Raw genomic sequence first — 25,383 nt, 5'->3', positions numbered from 1 at the left:
GCAGGCAGAGCTGGCTGTTATTGCTCTGCAGAACAGCGCCTCTGCTTACTCAGTACCGATTGAAGGTTGCTAGAGCAACATTAAAACCACTTCCTATAGAGAGGAGACGTGCTCCACGGGCCTACACAGCTAGCAGAAGTTATGAAATTTCATGGAGGAAATACAACGCAAAGGGCAAAGTGGTGTGGAAACCTTAAATGGGGATGTAACTGCAGCCACTTCTTAGTCAATGCTAAGAGACAACAGGAGTGCAATGCCCTTGTATTTGAAAATCTCTTTACTTTTGAGACAACTGCTATTCTGTTTGTCATCAGTGCTGAAAGAGGAAGCTGATAAAGAAACAGTTTTCTAATGATTAAATATTTTGTTAATGGCTTCTGCTTTATCTGATTGCTGGATACTGTGAGGTGAATCCTGAGGGCTTTGCAGCAAGGAAGATCTGTGCTCCTGAAATTGTAATTCCTGGGGTAAAGCTAAAATAGGGCATGCAAACTAGCATTCGTTAGTATTCAGACAGCTCTCAGTGCTGAGCATACCTTCCATAGGTAATAAATGAGGAATTCACATCTGGGCTATTTACTAATAAAATCCCCAGCCATTTCTGTAGAATTTGATTTACTACTCAGTTATATTGGTGTGGTCCTGGGAAGGAGAGTTCAAGATGTCCTTATGCTGGATGTTCTTTTCCTGTACACTTCCTTCTGAGTTCTGTGAATTGGAGGTAGCTTGAGCAGTGTTCCTGCTGAAAAACATTTGTCTACTCCATGTCCTTGGCTGTAAAAATAATACAGCAATTTCTTCTGGTTTCCCCTCATACTCTCAGAATAATTCAGGGTATAGGATGTGCCAAGAGAATTGTGAATGCCTGGACCAGGATTTTGTGGCCACGATTCTTCAAGTAGAGGCAATGACATTAGTCCTGAAGTATTGCAGCTGGTTAAAAGATCACCTTGCTAGAAAGTGTCAGCAAACAGAGAGAAAGAGAAAACAGCAGAGCTTCAGGGAGTCACCCATAGTGAAAGATTAAAAGTCTTCTAGCTTTTAAACAAGAAGAGAAGTGGGGGTTTTGCCATCAACAAAAGAACTAAGGTCAGTGTGAGCTATAAAATACAGAGTCAGAGACCCTTACAGTGACTTAAACCAGTTCCTGGCACCAAGGCTCCCTTGGTACCCCTGTGTAATGCACCAAGAGGGAGGCAGGTGTCTTTCTCAGACCCAGCAACAGCTGAATGAAGGTGCTGGGCTAATGGTATGACATTAGTAACAAGAATTAGCCCTTTGACTATTAAAAAGGCAATTTCAGCAGTGTAACCTATGAGGCTGGGAAGCAGGTACCATGCCAGCCCCACCACTAACAGGTCGGCTGCCTCTAAAACCATATTGTGCAAAACACTAGAGAGCGTGCAGTGCGTAGGAGCCCAGTGCAGGTAGCGAGGCAGCTGACCTGTCAGATGATGGGGACCTGCAGAGAGCTCCACTGGTCTTACGCTTCTTTTCCTTCCTGCTGATGTTTGAGCACATTACTGTCCAGTCACGTGGTTTGTTTTATAACCAAAGGGGACAGCTGAGTTCCTTCTACAGCAACACTGGGTTTTTTGTGATGCCAATGCCATGACCTTTATTCATGAAAAACAGAGTACGAATGGGGAAAGCAGGGTGGAGCTCCATCAGAAATGTGATGTAAACAGCTGCAAAGATGTGACTGCACTCCTCCAAAGACCTTTCCCACCAGGTATGAATCTGAGCAACATGGATTGCAAACACAGCAGAGATCCTATCTGATATTTTGTTAAGCTAATTGCCTATATCTATAAGCAAGGTCTAATAAAAATTGCCAAACTGAACTCTCAGTCTGATTAGACAACAATAGCTTCCAAAAAGACTAAATGGTGCCCATTGCAGGTACATGCTGACATTTCAGAAATGCCAACCTCTTTCTGGTGTTCAGGAAGGTAACAGGGTCCGTTCAGCAGGAGAAGAGCTCCGTTTTGTTGTGGAAACACATTCTCCCCAGTACCCTTGAAATAATTCACGCTTTCACTCTTACAAAAATATGTTCATATTTGGAGCAAACAGTTGTGAAGCTGGTGGAGAACGGCAGAAACATGACCTGGAACGGGCTGCTGGTGCCCGGTGGGCAGGAGCCCACGCATTGCTTCCCAGTGCCATGGGAGCAGTGAGTGGGTGCCTGGCAGGGAGAACACACCCGGTACACGTGTGGTCCCAGTGAGTGTGTAGCTGCCAGACGGAGAGGATCCCGGTGTGATCTGGGTGGGTGGATCCCAGTGAGGCAAGCATCCTTGTCAGCACTGTGTGCTGTTGCTTGATGTAACAGCCTCAAGAGCCAAGTGGGGCAAAGGGGCTGGGGGCATCCCACAGACCCGAGACAAGGTCACTGAGGGTCCTGCACTTGCTTTGTGTCTGCTTTCATGTTAATACAGCTTTGTGATTACATGCTATGCTGTATGGACAGGAACTTTACATGAACTGTTAGCACAGTGAATTGCATCTGAAGGGGAGATTTAGGTTGGATATAAGGAATAAGGTTTTTACAGTAAGTGTGGTAAGGCACTGGCAATGGGCTGCCCAGAGTGGGGTGGGTGCCCCATCCATGGACACAGCCAAGGTCAGGCTGGATGGGCTCTGAGCTCCTGGTGGAGGTGTGGGTGTCCCTGTTCATTGTAGGGGGATTGGACCAGATATTCTGTAAGGGTTCCTCCTGACTCAAATGATTCTGTGGTTCTATAGCTTAGTGTACGTGGTGGTGGTGGACTACATGATCTTAGTGGTCTATTCCAACCTTAATAATTCTGTTTCTATGATGCTGATGTGGATGGATTTCTGCCTAGCTTTGCTCCATGGATGTGTGGCTCCTGGTGGGCTTTGCCCAACATAGGCAGCCCCTTCTTTCACAGGCTCCATGCCAAAAGCTTGAGAAAGATCAGAGCACACATCCTGCTTGCTCCAGCTTCTTGTCCCCTTAAATGGGTCAGTCTTTCAGTAGGTGGGGAGGAAACGTCTCATAAAAACACTGTTGTCAAGGATGCTGCTAAACAACAGGGCAGATATGCGCACCATTAGCATACAGGGACATGCAAGAAACTCCCTCAAATTCTGCCTTTGCTGACAACAACACCATGAGTCACGCTGGCGTGGGGCCAGGCCAGGAGCAAGCTGCTGGGAAGCACCTGGGCAAACTTTCCATAGCTGACGCCTGCCCAGGTCAGGGAGCCAGCATCAGGTATGTGTGGGGATGTCGCGCTGAATGCTGCTGACTTTATTTTGGGCAGTGGAGATTCTGGCTGAAATATCACTTGAGAGTATGCCAAAGGCCCAGAAAAGGTAACCGCTTAGGAAGGCTCAAGGTCACCCAAGCTGCCTGCCTCTCCACAGTGACATCGCTGCCCTCTGGAGCAGCCCTGCCTCAGCGGTGGAAGCCCAAGCATCCACCTTGGGGCACGTGGGGATGGCTGCAAGTGTCTGTGCCCAAGGGCAGCAGGCAGGACGTGCCAGGAGCTGTGTGACATTCCGCAGAAGGGCGGCACAGTGCTCTGCGGGTTAACCACAAAGCTCCCTGCGCCGGCAACCCTGCCCCAGCCACCAGATGCAAGCAGTTTGTTTTGCATTTGGACTGGTAGGCTGGAAAACCAAAGTGCTGTGTTTTTAAGTTTATATTACATGCTTGCGTTCCAGTTCTGTTAATTAAAATCATGTAGCTGAAAGAGCAGTTGCTGAATAGCTCGCAGGGTTTATTTTAAATTTTTCTCTTTATTTTTTCTGGATGCTCGAGCATTTGATGCTCTTCCTCTCTCTGCTTGCAGCGCATTAATTCACCTAAGTAGAAACTCTATCTGTCTGAACCAGTAAAAGCGTGCATTTGGGAACAGTTTTGTTTCCTATGGCATTTTCTGTTCGTGTTTGCCTACAGCTGCCAATGTAATTTGTCAGAACAAACTAGGTACTTCAAAATCATTTTTTAAACACTCTTCCTAAGTGTTCCACCATCACTTTGAGAGGGAAGGGAGCAGGGGGACCCCTAAGCAAATAGAAAGAAATACGAGCACTCAGGAATATACTACAATGATCACACTTCTTCCCCTTTGTGGGTCTGATCCATCGCCTTGCCTGCATCACTGGGAGTACAGGTGGGCTCACCACCATGCAACTCAGCACTGCCCTCCCCTGTTATGCCCACTGTTATCTGGCATGTGGTCAGGGCAGCTCAGCATGGTGACTGGCTGCAGATGGAATGGAAAGGGATCTGCACAGCAGCCTCAGACCCTGCTGACTTTTTATTGCTGTCAGTGCATCTGCCACAAGTTCTTCCCCATCTCCTAGCCTGTTCCCTCCTGTGGACTCAGTGTTGCTCTCAGGACTGCAAACTCAAAGTGTGGACATGCACAAGGCTGTGCCAACACAAGCACGATTTACTTGGTCTGCACACAGAGCTCCTTGCAGTTCAGCTCTGCACCCACATGCTTCTGTCATGCGGGAGTGAGCATCACCTTAACCCAGCAGAGCCCTTCTATGCAAATCTCTGCCTGCTCTGCACTGTGTGAAGTACTGACTCCAGAATTAGATCCAACAAGATGACATTTTTCTGCAGCAAGCACATTCAGACTTAGCCTTTTCAGGCCTTGTATCTCGGTTATTAATAGTATTGTTTGCCTTCTTCTGGAAAATTGAATTCATGTGATAAAAAGGAACTTTATATATTAAATTCTGATGCACAACTTCTGGTATGAGTTGCTCTTGCAAAATACAGAAGTGGAAAATGTAGGTTACGTGGTGGGAAGTTGTTTTCTTTTCTGTTTGTTCATTTGCTGTTGTTGTTGCCTTTTATTTTTGCAAATTTCATATGGCAAAGCCAGCAAAGAACGATAGCAGCATTTAACAAATCTGTTACCTGTTGATCTCGTCCCATCCAATTAGGTGGCAAATTCAGGCAGGCATTGCAAGGTTTGCTAAGAGCTCTTATGCAGCAGTTATTTCAGGCAATAGAGAAATGATTAAAAGATGCAAGTAGTACATCTGCCAGTAGACACATAGCTCTAGGTATGCTCCATTAAAATAGATGAACTTCCTGGGAAGTGCAGTCATTGGATTTCCTTCTGCAGCATTAAGTGAAACAAGGAGCACAGACATGGATTTTTGCACTGGGCAAATGCTGCAGAGTATTTCTCAGGGACCAGTTCTCCCCTGGAAAAGAACAGTCAAACAGAAACAACACATCTTGGTTGTACTCCATTGCTGTGACTCTGTTATGAAGTTATAAGACCCCAGTGTTTGACACGTGGGGCACAGCTGAACGAAAATGGGTTTCTTGAATTGTTGGTGCCTGACTGAAATCCACACACGTACGGGTTATTTTAATTTAAGGAAAAAGGATTTTGTTTCTTTATCCCGTTACATAACTCTGGATCTACTCTCCCTTGAATACACAAGTGTGTTTATCATTAATCTTAAAGGGAAACAGTCACCCTTCAAAAACCTTTGCTGAATTTATATGTTTTTTGATGTTAGATCCCAAACGACCGGCTGGGAATTAAAGATGAAAACACGTTGTTTATTTTCTAAATCAGATTACTTGAACCTCATTTTATGCACGACTCTTTTACTGCTTTTTCCCAATAGCAACAGTGAAGAAAAAAAAGAAAGAAAAAGATCATTCTTTTGGACAGCACTTCCAAAATGCAAAACATACAGCTCATGCAGCACCCAGCAGAGCTGAGTCCCTGTTATTGCTTTTAGCTCACTTTTATGAAGCCGGCTGCCTTTCAGCTTGGAGACATTCTTTAATAATACCTATAGCTTTCATTCTGTGCCACATTCCACTCAAGGGTTTTAAATTGCTCAGGAGCTCTTGAAAATCCTATGGGCACTGGAGAGCTTTTTTATTTCCAGACAGCTGTCAGTTCACCTGAGACACCAGTGTGACCATCGGCGCCCAGTTTGGTCCCTCTGGGTTTGCCCCTCATTTTAGGGATCAGCTCCTATAAAGGAGGAGGCATTTCTAGACCTTCCTGGTGTTTTGGAAAAGCTTCAGCCTTTCAGATTTGCAAAGTGCCTCAAATTAACATGTAATTACCTCACTGTAAGGAAACGACCAGCGGAAGCAATCCCGTAATGGCCAAGCAGTTTCAAACATAAGCAAAATAAGCCACCAGTAATATTAAATCACATTCTTAATAGAATGTAAAGCCATTGAGGCTGCTTTTGAAGAATTCCTGTGGCTTTTAGTTTCCTGGTGTGTGTTGGTTCCATCATTGGCAGATTCACATGATGGGGGTGTACCAAAATCACAGGTCATGCTTTGACTTTTGTCTGATATTTTATGTATATATGATTTAAAGAGAGAAACTAAGCAAAAATTAACTGCCCAGACCATAATTTCATCTAAAACAAACCAAAGCTGCAACGACTGAGTGGATTGTGTGGATTAGTGAAATATCTTGGTACGTAACAGCAATAGCAACAATTCTATTCCCTGGTTTAGTAATGCTTAAAATCTGCAATCCGGAGTCACTGAATGATGCTTAAATCCCCCATCAAATCTGCCACCCTTGTTTCAGGCTCACTGTCTTTTGCCATACAGGGGAACCCTGAAGGCAGCCATTGTATGGGGGTATTTATACAGGAAACCTGTGTTAATGCAGAGCACCTTTGAGCCATTCTTACCTCTGTCCTTCCTTACAGTGAGTGCTCTTACAGTTCTGCCTGGAATAAAGTTTGTTTTTTTTCTTAATGTTTATATGTAAAATCTTAGCAATCCCTGCCAAACCTGTCTCTTGTTCTTGCCTTGGTCCTGACTTACGTTCCCTTGGGCAGGGACAGGTTGAGAAGAAAGAAGGTTTTTTTTCCTTAAAAAGCAAACTCACTTTAATTTTAAAGGTTTTCTGATCTTGTGTCCTGGTGTGATATCTCCCCTCCATCCCCCTCACACAATAGAAACATGATCTACCTCTGCCATACGCTTGCATTAATACGCATCCATCTGCAAAATGAGGCATCACTGCCCCTTGAGACCTCCTTCCCATGGTGCAGACACAGCGAATCCCTCCTGACTTCCGTGCCATCTCGGTAGATTTCCACACAGCAGAGCCAAGCTGGGGATTTGGCCCAGTGTCTTTTTTAAAACCTGTGACCCAGACGTGGAGATTAAAGACGAGTTCTGTTATTGGATTAAACAGATACAAGAGGTGCTCACAATATCAGCACCTAACACCTTAAAACTCCAGACAGGAGATCTGCATGTGGATGGTGAATATAGTCTGTAGGAAGGAGGCAGAACACAAAGGAAGACCACTGCTAAGCTGTGCCTTAGACAGGTGTGCATAACCTAGCCACACTGGGTGATGTGCAAAGCACAGGAGCATTGTATCCTGGCTTTCTGTAGCATCATACTACTGGATATGCATTAGGTCTGGTATACATGTCATTTGGACTATATTTGCCTGTAACCAAAGTGGTTTGGGCCGAATTTATTTCAGTTTGGATGAACGTTTTCATGGTGTGCTGTTGAAGGGGAGACACTTGGCTCTGCTATTCATGGCACCACCGTGTATTGAAATGAACGGAACTGCAGAACTAAGAATAGCAATAGATTAAAGCCAGACCGTCAGTAAAAGGACAGTAATTTAAGGCACTGTTTACATGCTTAATATGATGCACATGCTTATGCTTTGCAGTTCGGGCTCTGACTTGTGATGTCGGTTACATAAGAGCTGGAGGAGGCATTAGTGGTGCCGTTCCCCCAAACACTCTCCAGGCTCCATTGCAGAAGTTGTGCTGTCTCGTAATGAAACAGCAGGCAGCGACGCACATATTTATGACACCAGAGCACTAATTAATATCATTGTTCCCCTCAGTTCCAGGTACTGTTTACACGCTACTGATTTCAAAACAGCTTGGGCTGGTTTTTTTCCTTCCCCCAAACATTTCTTTTTTCCCAAACACAGCGAGCAGCCACGTGCTGCGTGTGGCTGATTCTTCTTTTTTTTTCTAAAGAACGAGGAACAACAGGACAAGAGAGAGCCAGAGACAGAAAATACAGCCTTTGATTCCTCTAGAGAACTTGAGCAAAATGTTCCGCTGCTGTCAGTGGTACAGCTGTGCTGGCAGGAGCCGCGGCACAGATGAGGCTCCAGCCGCTACTCGCGTTTTGCTGCCGCTTCCTTGTCGGCATCGAGGCATCCTCACTGCAGCTGAGCAGGTGGAAAATGCTCTGCCTCGTTCCCCAGCACGGCCGTGGCCGCCTGGGTTTGCGGTCCCTCGTGGAGTCTCACAGGGATGCCCGCGGATGTTAAGCTGCAGTACAAGAAACCTGATTCATAAGGCGTAGGTGGCAGCATGCACTACATCGTGTAATTAGTTTAAACCAGTCTGTCAGAGCGGATAGCTCTTCAATTAGCTGAGTCTATCTTACACCTGTATCTATCTTTCAGTTTGAGGTCTGTTCATTTTTCCCACCAGCTCAGTGCTGGGAAATCAGGGAGCACTCCCAGTTGTGATGCTGTGGCTGTGGCACACTGCACCTGGTGTCCTGCCTGCAGCTGAGCTTCTGCATGAACTAGCCGAGGAAATCAGCCTTTCCTAGAGATGTTCTCAAGGCTGATGTGATGGAATTTGGTCCCCTCACCATCCGGGGCGTAGGTGAGGGGCTCCGTAGGTGTCACTCACTGATCACCGTACCGGTGGTGTGGGAGGGTCTTGTCAGTGTCTGGGACAGCCTGACGGCAGGGCTGGGGGGAATGTTTGCTCCTTTTGGCTCAATCCCTGCTGCTCGCAGCATGCGAGGCTAGCACAGGGAGATCTCTTTATTTGCTACTCTGCCCCTGCAGTGTAAGCGGTATTTTACAGTGCAGCGCATCTCGGTCTTTCGCAGGGGCTGTATTAAAATGCTTAGCGAGCCTACATACTGCCGTACCCTTTTATTCACAGAACGACATGAGATGAGGGTAGAAGAGCAGAGAGCCATCTCTGAGCCACATCCCCGTCCGACTCCATGAGGAAAGCAGCACAGGCTTTCGGAGAAACGAGAGCCAACGCGGGACAAACCGTTGCTCTGCTCATTTCTCCTGCGGCCGCCCCACCGCACTTTGTCGTGCAGCCGAAGCCGGGCGGGGAGGAGGCAGAGAGCGGCGCCTCCGGGTCCGTGCCGCTCCCCAGGCACCTGCCGGCTGCGCTTCCTCCAGCAGGAGAGGGTCGCCCCGAGCACATAATGCCCCCCAGCCCACCCGGAGCGACACCGGCCAGGGAGCCCGAGCGCCCGCCGTCCTCCCGGGTAGCTCGGCCGGATGCTTTGTCTGAGAGAAGGGCGCTCTTTGTGCGGGGATGGAAAAAAATAGCTACAGACGAGAAACGAAACCCTCGCGCGGAGCCCTCGGGCAGCGGGTGAGGCTGCGGCCGGGAGCACGCGGGGCGGCGCGGGGGGAGAACCGGCCCCGGCCCCGGGCGTCTGCAGCCGCTGCCCAGCACCCGGCCGCCCCTCCCCGCCGCCCCGCGGCCGCCTGCCAGCCCGAGCTCCGCCGCCGTGTCTGCGGCATGGCCCCTCCTCCCCCACACCCCTTCCTTTAGGCTCCCCCCTCCCCAGCAAAGAAGAGGCCGTGCCGGTGTTTTTCCACTCAGCAGGATGGGTGATGCTCAAAGCTCCCTCATTAGACAACAGACACGAGAGGTCAGGAAGAAAGCGCTTATAAATTACCGTTTCCTCCCGCTCGGCGCTGTTAGTCGCGCCGCACCGCTCCGCCGGACGCTCCGCACGGCCGCAGGGGCGCAACGGCGCGCAGGCACCGCGGGCAGCTGCGGACGCAGGTAGCGGCACCTCCCGGGAGGGCGGGCGGTGGGGCAGGAGCGGAGCTGCGAACAAAGGGCGGCCGAGCCGAGCCGTGCTGAGCCGTGCTACGCTGCGTTGCGCATCTCCGAGCGGAGCCGAACCGGGCCGGCAGCGCCCTGCCTTTGTCCGCGCTGCCTGCGCGTTCCCTTCCCCCTCCGTGTATTTATTTTCTCTTTCTTCGTCTCTCAGCCCCCCCTCCTCTCCCCGCAGCCGTCTCGTTACCCGGGTGGTTTTATTTCTTCTCCAGCGGTTATTTTCATCCCCCCTCAACCCCTCCCCATCACCACCTTGCGTTAACTTTTTCTCGAGATAACAGTTTGTAGCGGTGTAATTACCCACTTGCTGGCGGCCCTCCAGCGCATCTACGGAGCACGCTGCTCTTTTTCGCCCTTTTTCTCTCGCCTTCCCCTCCCGCTCCCACTCTACCCGCTGTGTTTTTTCTGCATGCCGTGCACTAACCTCGAGTTCAGAGGCTGATACAGGCGATGCTGCATCTGATGCTCGTGGGCCTACCTGGTGGGTGATACCGCTGCTGCTCTGCCTTTGCTTTCCCTCTTTTTTTCTTTTTTTCTTTTTTTTTTTTCTTTATTATTATTATTATTTTAATTTTCTTTTGCTTTTTTGGCGAGCTAAAATCAAACTTGTGATGGGGTTGGGGCTGCACAGGGCACGGTGTGGAGCTCAGAGTGGGGCGGTGATTCTGGGGTGAGCAGGAGCCACGTTTCCCCCAGTGGCTTCAGGATAACGACTGCCCATCTCGCCTCTCCCAGGCAGCGTGTGGGAGGACTTGCAAGGTTTCCATATAAGAACATGGGAGAATTTATTTCACGCGGGCAAAGAACTGTGCGGATTGTGTGTTCTTTAGGAAGCAGGAGGCAAGCTGTGTTGTTCTTAGGCAGCTCCGAAAGGGGCACAACTTTGTATTTAGAAAATGTAAAAGCTGATTTGTGGTGTTTAATAAGAGCCGCGTTTAAAGGAAATCGCTGATGGAAGAAGCAGTGGGAGAAGATGCAGATAAATGCAAAGAAAAAGCTCCACATGTATTCCAGCACGGTTTGTGCCGAGGTGTAGAGATGGAGTTTTTGGTTCGTTCTCATTCTTTTAACCGTATTGGGAAAGGCATTAAGAAAATGCTGTGAGAGGAGCTGGTTACGTTAGGAGTGCTATTTTGGTAACTGCAGGATTTTTTTTGCCTGCGTGACAAAATGTTTGGGGTTTTGGATTAGCAGGAAAGCGAGGCAGCCTTGTCAGTGTCATTTGGTGCCTGGATGACAGTTGCTACTGGTTGAGTCTGCACAGGGTTGGGAATAAAATAGCCCATTAAAACCTACTGCCATGGAGTTTGGAGAGGTGAGGCTTTGGTGAAAGCCTTGATGTTTCTGACAGCGGGGTGATTACTTTGGGGTTAGGATTTGGGTGAGCTCACTGTTTATTCTCATTGTCTGCATTTGCGTGAGCGCTGCAGAGAGCTTTCCCTGAAGGCTGTCACAGCAGTGCAGTGGTGGGGTTGCCCAGAGGGTCGTTTGGTTTTTATTAAAGAAAAATGAGAGTAAGGGAAGCAGGCAGCACCAGGACGGAGTCACTCATCCAGAGTGAGAGGGAGTACGGTGGAGGCTGAAGCACAAGGATGGCTTTGTTGCCTTGGTTAGGCTGACACTGGAAACTTTATTTTTGGCACTTTCAGAGATAGCATCTTTGTATTTCCTCTTCAACTGTCTCTTCCTTTTCTCTGCTTTGCATGTGTTGTTTTGTTTTTTTTCTCTCTCTTCATTTGCCTGCATCTCACCTTCTCTTTTCCCTTTCTCACCTGCTTTGCATTGCTTTGAGGCAGCACCCACTGGAGGGCGACAGACACCTGTCCCTGCGCTGCCCCGCGTGGGAAGGGAGCGGACCCCGCAGCCCGGGGGACAAAAGGCCGCTTCTCGCTGTCATTTATTAACCTGCATCTTTTATGTGCTGTACCGGGGGTGTTTGCTGCCACACTTTGCAAAAAGCGGGAGCTCGCAGGTGGCACTGTGACACTGGGAGGTACTGGGATGTTGGCTGCGTGCTTGGGGTGCTGGGTGAAATAGCCCGGGGCTTTGTCTGTAGGGATTTTGGTCTGGAGTTCAGTAGAAATTCAGAATAAAGATGCTGCTGTGTTTGGTTTTAGTTTACTTTTCTGCAGCTGAGAGCAGAATGTTGTTGGCAGTGACTGGTTTGTAGCTTTTGAGGGGTTGCTTGGATGTTTCTTACATGGCAGAGGTGAGATGTGTGGACTGTGGCAGGAGGCTTTGGTGCGTTTTAAATCCTCTATGAGAAGGGGTGCAGCGCTGCTGGGGAAGAGACGAAGGCACTTTGGGTTGGCTTGCTCTATTTGCACAGAGCTTGTGGAAGCCCCCGTGCCTGAGCACAGCTGTTTGTAAAGCCTCAGGGATTGATTTGTCTTACAGGTGATCACTGCAAATATTCAGTGAGTTTCCTCTTAAATCAGTACTCTGCGTAACCAAGACTGAGCTACATCTTGGTGGTCTCTAGCCAAGTCTTGTTGGCTGAGTGTCTCCAAAGAAATCCTCAGGCACAAGCCTTTAAACAGGCTGCTGTGTCTCTCGGGCAGTGATGCCCACAGTACTTACCTCAGCACTCAGCAGCAAACCCCTGCTATTTTAGTTTTGTCCTTTCTCGCTTTTCCAGTGCACTTGGTTTGGATAGAAACTGCCTGTTCCACCAGGAGGGGTATCCCTTTGCACTGCTGCCCTCCCAGGCATTTAGTCATGTTCTGAAAAGCTTATGCTCGTTTGTTTCTTTTAAATTTAACCACATTACAACACATGAGAATGGATGGGAAAGCAGTGGTAGTGAAGGCCTTTTGCAAGCAATGCTTGTTTGATTGCTCATATTAATAAACTGTAGATCATTTAAGAAGTGCAGCTTTGAATAGATTAGCTACTGGGATTAGTGCATTTGACTTCTCATCACTGACTTCACTCCTGTGAAGGGGGACTGCTTGCAGGGCTGAGTCCTCATTTGGAAGAAAATCATGAGGATGAAAGTTCAGTGATTTAACAATTGTTGAATTTCTCCCATAAATGCATGCTTACTTGAATGCTCAGCTGTTGCAGTGCCATGGATTTAATTGATTTGTGCTAGCGGAGTATCATCCCAAGGCATGTAAACTCTAGGCAATACTCTTTAAATTACTTACAGAATAGCTAATATTGATACAAGATAATGTGGTAGAAATTAAACGAGGGTTGCCATTGTGCATTGTTCTTCCCTTTCCCCCTGAGGCAGCCATTGGAAGGTCTACCACGCTGCCAGGCTGTGATTCTGGAACCATGTCTGGAGTCCTACAGCATCTGCTACGTTTCTGTCAGCCTCATTTTTGTGTGCATGTCTAGATTCACACAAACAAAAAGCAGATCGGTACTGGCTCTAAACCCTGCTCCAAGAGCATCCACAGATCCTCCCAGCTTGGCTGGTGGAAGGAAAGAGTGAATCAAATCTGCAACCAGCTGTAGGTGGGAAGCAGCAGGCAGATGGCATGCGGCTGTGTGAGGGTGGCTGGTAGAAGCCATGTGCTGCTGGGCATGCTTGTTCATTTCAGCAGTTACTGGATTTCCTGTTGTGGTTCGTTGTTGCCCAGCCTAGAGGAGTGCCTTTGGCTGCAGGACGTGGGTCTGAGTGCAGCTGGTGCTTGAGTGCTGGTGTGGAGAAACAATGGTGCCGTGCCAAAGTGCAGCAGCAGCACCCAGGGTTGAGATGTGGGGTAGGAGGGCTGCATGCAGGTAGGAGAGCAGTCCTTATGTAGATCCATGGGTGTTGGTCAGCTAAAATGTTAAAAGCTCGCTCTTTTTTTGCTTCAGGTCACGTGGCATTTGCATTTTATTTCACTGCTGCAGTGTAGTTCCCTTACTCTTGAAACTGACCTAGGGAAATTTTCTGCACTGTTTTCCACTGAATGAAACAGATGAGAAATAGCCTGATCTGACATTGTTACACCTTCAGTGTCTTGATGTTCTTCAAAACTAAGCTCACACAGGAGGAATTTAGGGAGCTGTATGCATGCTGATGCTATAACATGCCTGTCTTGTCCTCCGGGACCTTTTTTCTTTTCCTTTAAAATATTTTTTTTCCTTTTCTTTTTCTCTTCTTATTTCCAAACAGGAAGAGAAAATCCACTGCGGAGAGACTCTTCTTCACGTAAGTGTTATTTATGTTTGTTTCTAAAATTACAAAAAGATGATTAAAATGTTCCAGTTCTGAACATTTGCCATCTGTTCATAGAAACCAAGCGTAGAGCATGTAAAGATAGGCTGTAGCTACACAGCAATAATGCTCAGCAACTGTTATCTTAAATCTATCTGTGCTGTTCTTCTGTGCATATCGCTGCAGAATTTAGAAACTGCAGGCATTTAAGTAGCATGCCTGTAAAGCTGGTGTGTAAATCCCAAAGGGGCAACATTATGGCGGTAGTGGAGGTCGATGGGTGAGAGTTTGCTTTAGCACCTCGAGTCCCTGCCCCACAAACCCTATGACAAGAATCAGCTTCTCCACCTTGGATTCTACAAAATCCAAGTTCTGTCTGTAGAGCCATTTGTTTGTGTGCATGTGTGTATGTCTCTGTGTGAGTAAGAGAGTGTGGATATGTGTGTTTGGCCTCAAATAGCATATAAAGGTATTTCAGGCCTTTTCTACAACCTGTGGTGATACCCATTAAAATAAGAATAAATGCCACTGTTAATTGGTGAATACTGTTGCAAATGTTTTGTGAAAGCATTTGACTCCAGACTGGACCCTCGGTCTGGAAGAGCCCAGTACAGTATTCTTCATGGGGCAAAGAAATCTGCACGTCCTAAAAACTAAACAGTTTTCTCCACACCACGTAGTGATTTGGTTTCCTTGCAGATCTCTGATTTGGAAACTCTGAGTAGCCTAGTAAGCTCTGCTCCGGTATTTCTATCTAGTAAATAAATCTGATTAAACGTTTTGAGGGGCTGCATAGATGAAGAGTCGCATTGCTTAATGCAAAATTAGCTTAGCAAGGAAAATGACTGCATTGTTCCCAATGCAGGGCCCGCTTTGCATAACTCCGAAGCATGTACTGTGTCAAGTGGCATGGCAAGCCCACGAGCGCTCACATCAGGCTGATTTCCCACAAACCAACATTTATTTATTTATTTATTTAGAAAAATAACACGTATCTCCAAATTGCAGCACTCCGTTTATTGCTTGCATAGCTACTGCTGGTTAATATGTAGCAAAACGCGGTGTGGTAACAAATGTTTTTTTGCTATTGTTGAGCTGGAATGTTAGTTCAGCTTCTAGATAAAAGTGGCTTGCGCAACGCGCCCTGATAGACCATGATTTCTGTGGCTTGTATGGTAGTTCCGTAGGCAACTGTGGTCTGCTGTTCCCCTCCCCTTGCTTCCCTTCATTTTCCATGTCAGAGGTGGGGTTAGGTGAAGGCAGAGAGCTGGCGGCCCTTTGAACCCAGCAAAGCACAAGTGTGCGGCCCGTTGCCAGTCAAGCCTCTGCAGCAAGCACTCTTTGTTCCAGTTGTGTTCCTAGGAGAAAAGTTGTAAGGCGCTTTAATTAATAGCTTTGAACAGTAAGCGTTCTTTGGCTGGTTTTATGGATATCATAGGGCCATCTTTCTGGGAAAAAAAATCAGGTCAATGGTAAGAGGAAGGAACCCCCACAAAGAATTAAGGAATCATCCTTTCTTATAGCTCGAATCCTAGCTGAGAGTAGCTCAGGGGGCTGTGTGTTTGTCGAGGTACATGGTCATTTCTTAAAGGCAAAGGAGAAGGAAAAATAACAGAAGGCTTTTGATTATTGTCATTTTCGAGATTAGGATTTCATTCTAGCATAGAAAATGAAAATCTGCACATGTTTTCCAGAGATTTTATGTGGGAAACAGTTGGGGGGGAGGGGGGGGGAAGAAAGAAAGGAAAAAAGAGAAAGCACAACAAAAACCCAAACAAACAAAAAACACCTCTAAAACAAAAAAACTCCCAACCAGAGAACCCAGACAGACAAACCCTACAGAAGTGGCTGTGTGGTGCCTGGAAACTGCAGAACGAGTGTGCATCCCCATGCAGCACAAGCCTGAGGAGTTTTCTCTGGACATGCCAATATCATAAATAATCAGGAACCTCTTAAGTCCAATATGTGTGCTCCAAAATGAATGAGCAGTGAAAGGTTTGTGGTCCATAGGCCATTTGTGGTGCAACCTTCCATCACCCGCTGTGGCTTTTCAACAGCTAACGGCAAGCTTTAAACATCAGAGCCTCTCTCTTCTGGTTCTGTGCATGAAATATTACAACTTTGACTCAGTAACTCTACTTGTGCCTGTCTGTGCATCGGCTCCCTTTGGCTTCTTCAACTGTGTGGGCTTCTGAAAGAGTTAAACCTCAGGGACGGGCCTAACAAGGCTGTTGCGAGATGGTGGCCATGATGGGCAGCCATGCTCCTCTGAGCCTAGTCAGATGGGACCAACTTCTGAGGCGCTGAATGCGCTGTGGGGGCTTAGCCCATAAGTCAGTCACTATGACAGAAAGGACTTTTTGTGCCAATAACCAGCTGTATGTAGTGGTAATGATAAGAAAGGGACCATCTTATTGTAGTCACTTTGCGACAAATACTACCACAATTCATTACTTTCCATCAGTGCCTCATCCTATGGAGGAATCACCACTGCCCATCTACATTGAGGAGGGGACAGAAGTCCCGATTGGTGAGTGCAGTTGGGATGGGATCTTTTTAAGGGGGGGTGTAATGGTACTTGGGATTTATATTCCTCACATTTGTGTATACCCATTTGTCTATGAAAGATTCTAAGGCTTGTTGCAAATGTTTTGGTTTTATTTTCTCAATGCAAGTGTATTTTAGAGCTCCTGAGAATTGATAAGTACTACTAAGTGTTGGTTCCCATCCAATCATAAGACAAAGCATGTGATTTATGCAGCAACTTCCATGCAGATGTCTTAACACAACGCTAGGGGTGGCCACAAATATTGGAAAAGGTAGAGCCCACATCAGCCTTTGACCTCAGCATTGAGTTACTCAGAATATTCTGCAAGTTAGGTTAGCAGTTTTTGTCTTGCTCACACCGTCCTGCCTGCAGACTGACACTGCATACCCTGCTGAGAAGCCAGGAGAAGAGTTACAGAGGTTTGCCATTGCCTGTGTTGCACATCAGAGTGCTGCACATCCCCGCGTCTGAGCTCTGGTGCAGATGTATCATCATTACGTGTATACCTAAGTTCAGTTTTGTTCTTGTTTTGTTTTGTGGTGTTAGTGGGGTTTTTTGTTTGTTTCTTTGTTGTTTGTTGTTGTTTTGTTTTCAAACTGAAAAAAACAGTCTTTCATATAATCCATTAAGAAAGACACTAAAAGATCAGTAAGTTGGTTTGTAGAGATCTCTTTGGGCTGTAGAAGGCTGAGACTACATCATTTCCCAGAGCCACTTATTCTTGGTTGCATTCAGTAAGTGTGCCTCGGCTACCACCTGCAGAATCTGTACTGTCGAGCAGTTGTGTCTCTTCAAATAACTTTTTCTTACCATAAATCCTAAATGTTTCTATCCCTACACTTAAGCAATTGTTCCTTGTCCTTCTTTCTTTTGAGCCAGATTAATTATGTGCCTCTGTAGACAGTACTTTGAAGGTATTTTAGGTAGATCACAGCCCAGGAGTCCTCTTATTTATAGACCGTATTAATTTATCTCTCTGACTCTCTCCTTACATCATTTTTTGTTGTACTTTCTTGTGTTTTCTTTACCTTTTCCATCTCCTTAGTAATCTGTGGAGACTGAACAGTTCATACTGTGTGTCTGCTGCAGTTGTTTTGACATGGCAGTTATGCTTTAGATTTCTGTATCACCCCTTCATATGTACATATCCAAAAATAGCCTCCCCTCTCCTGCATCACTCAGAAGCACCACATATAGAAACTGAATTAAATGGCTAATCTTACCTGGAGTCACCTTTAGGTCTTCCTTGGGTTCACAGCAATGTCACTGCTCTCCTGAGATGTAGGGCTTTTTATTAACAACAAAGCCCCATCCCGTTTCATGCCACTTGGTTATTTTACCTCAGATTGATTTAAGACAGTATGCCTACATATTGAAATCAATGCTCTGGGATTTTTTTTCATTTTAAAAGGAAATTCTTTCTGTTTTATGATCTGTAGAGCAAAGAAATACTAACAGTTTTGTAATTTGATACCTATTACATCTATCTTCAGCAGATTACCCCAGACTCCTTTTCCAGCTCCATCCTTCCTGTTTGCATACTTCCCTTTAGTTTTTCTTCTAGTTCATAAAGTAGAAAGTGACAGGTCTGGCTCTCTCCTTCACGTTGTACGTTTTCTTCTTGTTAAACAGCTGAGATGTTGTTGCTGTGTTCCTTCTGTTTATGGTATGATGTGGCCTTTCCACATCATGATTAACTTTTTTCTCACCTCCATTGGGAATGCAGTCAGCTGAACATCTGAACAGTACCTGTCCCCTCTGGTAGAACCATCTGGTAGAAGCCCTGTGGTTGAACCATAAAGCTAACTTTAGTCCTGTCCTGTCCTAGACCGTTATGTTGTCAGCTTGTCTGTCTCACTGCAGTGAGGAAACGTTGTTTGTTGAGGTGTTGGTGTCTGCATAAGGAAAAACCTACAAGGCTGGTGAATGACAAAACCAACTAAACAAAAAAACAACAACAAAAAAAGCCCAAAAAACAAAAACCCAAAACACAACCCTGAGAGTGGAAGGCTTTTTAGAGGATGTTTATTCAGTGTTGCCACAAAGGAGATTTGTTGGATCAGGATCTGAAATGCAGCAATAGTTGCGAAGTGCCCAGATTGGGTTGGGAGATGCTGTTTGAAATACGTATCTGGACTGTCAGCAGTGCAAATTGTAGTTGAGGGAGAATGAGTGGAAAAAATAAATGATGCAGAAATTAGAGGAAACCACAAGCTCTGGGTTTGGAATTGGAACACCTGGCATGGGTCAGGGCTTTTATAATAGTTGTGTGCAGTCTAAATGGTCAAGCTAGAAAGTCAGCTACAGAAGTCTGCTCTGGGTTTGGGTCTCAGTTCTGGTCCCCCTTTCCGTTCAGCTTGCTGGAGTGATCCACATTCGGACTATCTGTTTACACCTGTGTAGATCAGAATGGGACCCCTAAAAGAAGCCCTTCCCGAGTTCAGGCAGCAGGAAAAATAACACACAGTGCAGTTGTTAAAATTATTTAGCACAACTGTCACTTACTTGTAAAGCATTTGTTTGGAGAACTTAGATCATTTCCTCATCTAAAACACATTTTGGATAGTATACAACATGCTATGCTATGCTGTCCCAAGCCTGACGAGTAGTTGTAGAGTGCTTTGTAACTTCTGTATTTATGAAATAAATGGAGAAATCAGTTCTTTCCGAGTCTAAGTTTAACAACCCTAATTATTTCAAGCAATTTAAAAAGGAACATAAATCTCACTTGTTTATTATAGCTGCTTCATGAAAACAGCAGCTAAAAATAATAGCCTATAATGAAAATCCATCTAACGTTATCATGAACTAACCAACAAAATATCTGCTATATGGTATCTGGCCAAGAGCAGCATTTCATTCTCTGGAAGGAAGGCTGTTTGCATTGAGGAGAAGGTGGTTACTACCTAAATGCTGTTTTTTATCTCCTTGTGTGAAATGAAGGTGTCAGCATCTCTGCATAGATGAATAAGTCTTCCGATTGGAAGAAGGTCTGAGCTTCTGCACACTTCTGCATACTTTTAACAGTTTCTCAAGTACATTCCTAGAGGAAGATAGGTAAGCTAGGTGCAAACAAGCATCCCATTGAAAGATAAGTTAAGCAGTTCAGAAGGTTTTAGGTGAAGGAATAGGCAGAACAGGCTGTTGTTCATCGTGCTGGTGAATAATGGGAAATGGTTTGTAACTGTAAGAGGAGAGGTTTAAAAGGACTGGCTGTAAGGAAGAAGGTTTTTACAGTAAGGGCAGTGAGGCCCTGGCACAGGCTGCCCAGAGAGGTGCTGGGAGCCCCATCCTTAGAGACAGCCAAGGTCTGGCTGGTTGAGCTCTGAGCACCCAATGGAGCTGTGGGTGTCCCTGTTCATTGCAGGGGGGTTGGACCAGATGGTCTTTTAGGGTTCCTTCCAACTCAAAAGATTCTGTGGTTCTATGGTTTATAAAGGAAAAAAAAAAAAAACATTAACAAAAAACAGGAAGAAAATATTTGTACTGGCAGTTGCTGTATTGGAGCCATACAGAACATCACTGAGGGAGTAATTGCCTCCTCGGGGATCAGGGAGCAATAGCGCTGTAGGTTGAGATGTTTGTTTATGTTATTCCTTCCAAGTCACATTTTGAGATCTTAGTGTTCTTTAATACTGCCTGTCAAATTAGCTGCAAAGGCACACAAAATCAGAATCTTAATTCTCCACTGATTTACTCCAGCAGAGCTTTGTTGATTCCAGCAGCATTGCTATTGCTTTATCACTATACAAATAGAGTCAGAGCCAGCTCCCCTTGTTCAGGGATCAGTCCTGCTGGCCTTGAACCCTGAGATAGATCAGGTCTGCAATAGATCCGAGTCCCTGTGCAGACAGAATCCCAGGAGTCTGCTTCTGATCTTACTGATGCAGTTTTGCTAATGAATAGTACTGCCTGAGTGGACTTATTTAAAATGTATACGAGTCTTACATAGAACTTGTCTGTGGATATTTTCCCCCATTAAATCATCTCACCGTGATGGAAAACACCATTAGCACTCTGAAACCATATTCTTCTAGTGGTACTCAGGGGTTGTGGTGTAGCCCAGGCTCATTTGAGTGATCTTGATTAAGGAAGAAGAATTTTCTTGTAATCACACACACTTTCTTGTGCTGGTGCTCGGTCCCTGCTTTTAAGCATCTCTGATGTCTCATTAGTGGTGAAATCTTTCCTGCATTTCCAGTGTCTTCAGACGCACTGAAAGATGCTTTGTTATTTTCATTTCATCTCTTGATAAGACAGTTAGAGCTGTTTGGTGTTTGTTTTTTGAAGCAGTTGGCATAGGAGGTACAATTTTCTCAAGCAGGGAGAGCGTTCAGCACCTTGAAGAGAGCTGGTGGTGTCTCCAGGTTGCCTACCCTTGTTAGGGAAGAGAACCATTGCTGTCATACGCACTTCTGGGTTTGCTCTTTCATGGGGTGCTGGCATGTGGAAAGCTTGATTTTTTTTTGCCAGGTACCGAGTGCCTTCTGCAAGGTATTGAGTGCTCTCCTATCCTTTGCAGCCAAAAAAGAATTGATTGCTCTTGGCATCGGGCAAATCTGGACCCAGAAGACTGCAGGTAGTATTCACCAGTTATTTATGTGCTTTTGCATGCCAGAGTTTGTCTGAATTGATTTCCCTAGAGGCATTAATGACGCTTGCCACTAAAATCATTGTTTTATATTTTGAAAATAATAATAATACAATAATAAGCATGACAGTTCTTTCATTGCCACAGGGAAATTAATTATTTTTTAATTAATGACAGTCCACGTACCTATTAGCTCTTCAGATTCAAATGTGTGAGTTATACACCCTGACTCAACAACGTATTCCAGTTTATTGTGGCGCAGTGAGTTGCAGGGTGCATTGTGGAAAGTAATAACTGGCATGCGTTGTAACGTTCATTTGAGTGTTTATGTTTGGTTTTCTTCGAGGAATGTGTTTTTAGCCTGACTATAAGGTGGATATTTTCTGATGTACTGTCAGTAGGGACTGTTACTTGTTTTGTACTTGACATGGAGCAAACTCATTTTTGCTCCCAGCACACACCCTCCATATCTGCTTCTTTCCGATGACTTGTGTTGTATACATGCAGTGTCAGAATATGAAGCTTGAGCTTTTCATTCAGTATTGACTTTTCACTTTGTATCCTTCCTCTTCTTCCCTTCAATTCTAGTCTTCTTTCTTATCCCGATAAGAAAATTCAGACTGGTTATTAGGAAAAAATTGTTCACCTTGGAGTAGTGAATTGCTGGGACAGGTTGCTTAGGGGCTGTGCAGTCTGCACTCTTGGAGATTTCAGAGCCTGACTGAACAAGGCCAGCTGTTGGCCCTACTTTGCTAAGAGCTTGGCCTACGTGGCCTCTGGAAACCCCTATATCCTAATTATTTTATGGCTCTGTTTAGTACCCAGTTCCTGTTCTGATTCAGCCATGCTGATGCACGTGTCATTATCTCTGCGTGAAGGTCAGTGAAGTCACAGAGGTGTTACTCATGGGTGATCAAAGCCAAACCTCCAATGAGGGCAGTAGGTGAAATTCGGGTATCTCTGTGATTAGTTCAAGCAGCCCTGAAGAGAGTTCTGGAGTATCTGAGACTTAGTGGTCACCAGGAGTCCTCACTCTGCCGGTACGTGCCGCTCTCCTCATGCGGCCAGGGCCACGTGAGGGACTTAGCACTGCACAAAGCATCTGCTTCTCAGCTCAGCGCCTTCCCAGCCCTGCAGCTGTTTGCTAAAGAGCTTGTGGTGTGCAGAGAGCCATCAGTGAGCTCCATAGGACGGCAGGTTTTTATGTGTCAGTCCACATGCAAGCAAAAGGTGCCCTTTCTCAGAAGAGTGCTGTGCTCCCATTCACCCTAGCAGCATTGAGCTAAATCTTACCTACAGTATGTAAGAGACCTTCAGTTGCTAAAATAATAATATAAATATGGGGATAGTTTTATCGAGTTGCTCTTGCCATGCAATCTTCCTGGATAATGCGATTTTTTTGTTTTGTTTTGTTTTTAAGCACCAAGGTTCTCTATTATGTGTCCTTAACTGATGTAGTGGGTTGCTCTTTCCAATGTGCAAAGTATGCCACACAGAGGAATCCAGCAGCATGACATACCACTGCTTGATCACTAAAGTCAAGGCCCCTTTCTCCACTCCCCCCACAGTACACAGGCAACAGATTGCAGTTCTTACAACAATATTCACATAAAGAATGTGACTGAATCACCTGGTTTTCTGCCCCTCCAAAACCTACCCAGCACAAAAATCCATAGAAGTGAACTGGAGGGTGTCCTCCTGCTTTCTACCGTCAGTTTACATACGGGCAGTTTATATGGCTCTCTCAGCTGTTTGCCATGCACACATCGTTTATGGTGGAACTGCAAACAGTTTCCCACCCGTCTATTTATAGCTCTTTTGCACATGAAAGAAAGTCGTGAAAAATAGTTCTCGTGAGGAAAACGGCTTTGAATACCAAAGGTTAATGTGCCATGTTTGTTGTAAGCCTCTTTGCTGACATGAAATTGCACGAAGAAAGCATTTGTCCTCAATGGTTCAGCTTTATGAACTGTATCTGAACTGGTAAACAGGAGTAGGGTAGGTTTACAGTAGTCAGGCTGGGACTATAAAAGCAACATGCAGTGAAAGCCACCAGCTGGCTTTGGAAAGATAAATAAGAGCTGGAGAAAACTGCTCAGGTTGTTTGTATATTGTCGTGCTCTGTTTGGGGATGCTTACCTGCAAAAGCCAGCAGAAAAGCAAGCACCTGTAGCCCACAGGAGTGACAGTGGTTGGGCTGCAGTACTTGTGTCACATTGAGTCAGCCTTGCTGTTAGGAAATTCCCTGCAGGGGCAGCAGTGCTAGTGTGAGTTCAGCAGGGCTGTTGTCCCAGAGCTGTGTGGGATCAGGGCGTTGTTTGTGCTTGGTGTGGGCTCGGCACTTTGCAACCCGTGGTATGCAGAAGTGGTTTATAAGTTCTTTTCCCTGGAGAAGTGGAATATTTGTTCGGGTGCTGTCTGGTTTTCATATCTCTTGACGTAAAAATGAACGCAGCTCTCTGAACTGATGTTAAAGATTGTCCATGGCTAAACAGAGCTGGAAAGTACACCCCTACTGGAAATGAGCCCGAACCGCATGGTGTTTCAAAGCATGCTGGTTTAGCAATCGATACAGAAGTACTTACTTCAAACAGAGACCTTCAGAATAGATGGGGAGCGATCAAAAATGTGTGGATTTTGATCAGATCATGTCCGCCAGGAGGCCAGTAGAAACCAGTGGCCCTGCTTCTGACGTGCCCTACGTGCAGGGGCTGCAGCTGGAAGCCGTGCCAAGGCTGGGCTGGGTTTGTGCAAACTGTGCCAGTGTCCAGCCTTGCAGGCAAGCACCTGGTACCAGCTGCACGCACAAAGCAAGCAAACAGCACAGACTCTCTCTCTTTTTGTGCTTGTTAACAGACCCGATTTTCAAAACTGAGTTCTTTCTTTGAGCTCGTCCATCAGTGCTGTCACTTCTCCTTTTAGTGTATCCTCAGCAGAAATCCCCTGCTCTCTGTTTTGCCCCAGCGGATCAGTAAGTTCAGATTCATTTCCGCTGCAAAACTTCATGTGTTTCAAGTTTCTGTTCCATTTATTTTTCTGGAGGGGAAGCAAACAACAACAGTATATTAAACCTCAGGGTGCTGAGTAAGTGTCATGTGGCAGTAGTCCCTGCATGGTGATGCTCAGCTCAGGCACTGCAGCCCCTCAATTATGGCAGTGAGGGCTGCCGCCCCACCTCAGCCCACAGAGACATCTCCTGCTGGGATGTAGGTTGTGGGAAGAGAGGACTGTAAGACCTGCTTAAGCAGCTGCCACAGGTGGGCTTAGAGATCTGTCCTCATCTGTTGTTTGAATTAAGATGAATGGATAGAAACAATGAGAACACAACCTAGCCTTTGTATTGAGGTGTGCTATGCAGATATGGCACGGGATCTGTGAGCAGATCAAATCTTCAGTTAAGAAACATCTGACCAACAGCATGAGTAAAATCACTAAATTTAAGGCTAAATTGAGAAGTAGATGGAGAGGTAAAAAAAGAAACCCAACAGGTGAGAATGGAACAATTTATTCCCCAGAATAAGGAAATAATGAATTCATACATTGAATTGTTTGTTTTCTTCACTGAATGGCTACTTGATTGTTTCTCCTCCACACACTGGGGCACTGCTCTGCCGTCGAGGCATGGAGATGGCTCTCAGACATTAACATGCACTGTAAGTGCCTTGTAGATGTGTCACGTACAATCAATACATTATTAATCACATAGAAAAAATTCAATAGGCACAGCACACAGCACTGACTATTCCAGTTCATAAGCTTTGTGTGCTTTCAGATTTTTTTCTTTTTTAATAGCAGGATGAGAGACATGTCTTCATAGTCTTTGTGTGGTTTATTAGTGGCAGTAGAACCTGTTTCATTAACACCAAGACTTACTTGAGAATTGCAGTCCTCCAAGCAGCAGAGCTTTTGAATCAAGAATAAGGTACAGAAATGCTTGTTCCCTTAGTTAAAAGTTGCGTAAGTGCGGGATGCAAGCTGGTCGAAAAATGAAGATGCACAGAGCTCATTGGGTTGTCTTCACAGTGCCCAACCTGCTTGCAAAGCCATCACCTTGGATACACTTGGATATACTCCTGTGTTTTGTTAAGATCCCTCTCTTAAAGATTAAGGCTTTGAGAAGTGGTATCATGCAGAGAATTAATGTTTTTTTTGCTTTGACAGCGGGAGAGCTGGTACAGCAGAGAGCTCAGAAGGAAGCAACAGGGAGCTGGTGCAGCTTTC

General features: G+C 45.8%; 1 protein-coding gene across 13 annotated transcripts in view; it reads left to right on the top strand.

Annotated features, from left to right (window-relative positions):
* SLC6A6 (solute carrier family 6 member 6) overlaps positions 1 to 25,383 on the top strand; it is a 93,058-nt gene that overhangs the window by 29,466 nt on the left and 38,209 nt on the right. For 2 of the 13 annotated variants that reach the window (XM_072347755.1, XM_072347757.1), the window contains exons 1-2: positions 9,615 to 9,813; positions 13,982 to 14,017. Coding sequence is in view for 5 of the 13 variants with exons in the window: in XM_072347752.1 (XP_072203853.1) it covers positions 10,321 to 10,351; positions 13,982 to 14,017; positions 16,488 to 16,553; positions 21,094 to 21,150 (190 nt within the window). In the remaining 8 variants the exon portion in view is untranslated. Of the gene's footprint in view, positions 1 to 9,614; positions 9,814 to 10,240; positions 10,352 to 13,981; positions 14,018 to 16,487; positions 16,554 to 21,093; positions 21,151 to 25,383 lie in introns of those variants that run through there. The other 11 variants (XM_072347760.1, XM_072347751.1, XM_072347753.1 and 8 more) reach the window with 10 other exon arrangements.

This window comes from Excalfactoria chinensis, chromosome 12 (genome assembly GCF_039878825.1).
Source record: "Excalfactoria chinensis isolate bCotChi1 chromosome 12, bCotChi1.hap2, whole genome shotgun sequence".
Classification (NCBI taxonomy): domain Eukaryota; kingdom Metazoa; phylum Chordata; class Aves; order Galliformes; family Phasianidae; genus Excalfactoria; species Excalfactoria chinensis.
The sequence above is the reverse complement of the archived record's forward strand: the minus strand, read 5'-3'. Positions and strand labels throughout refer to the sequence as shown.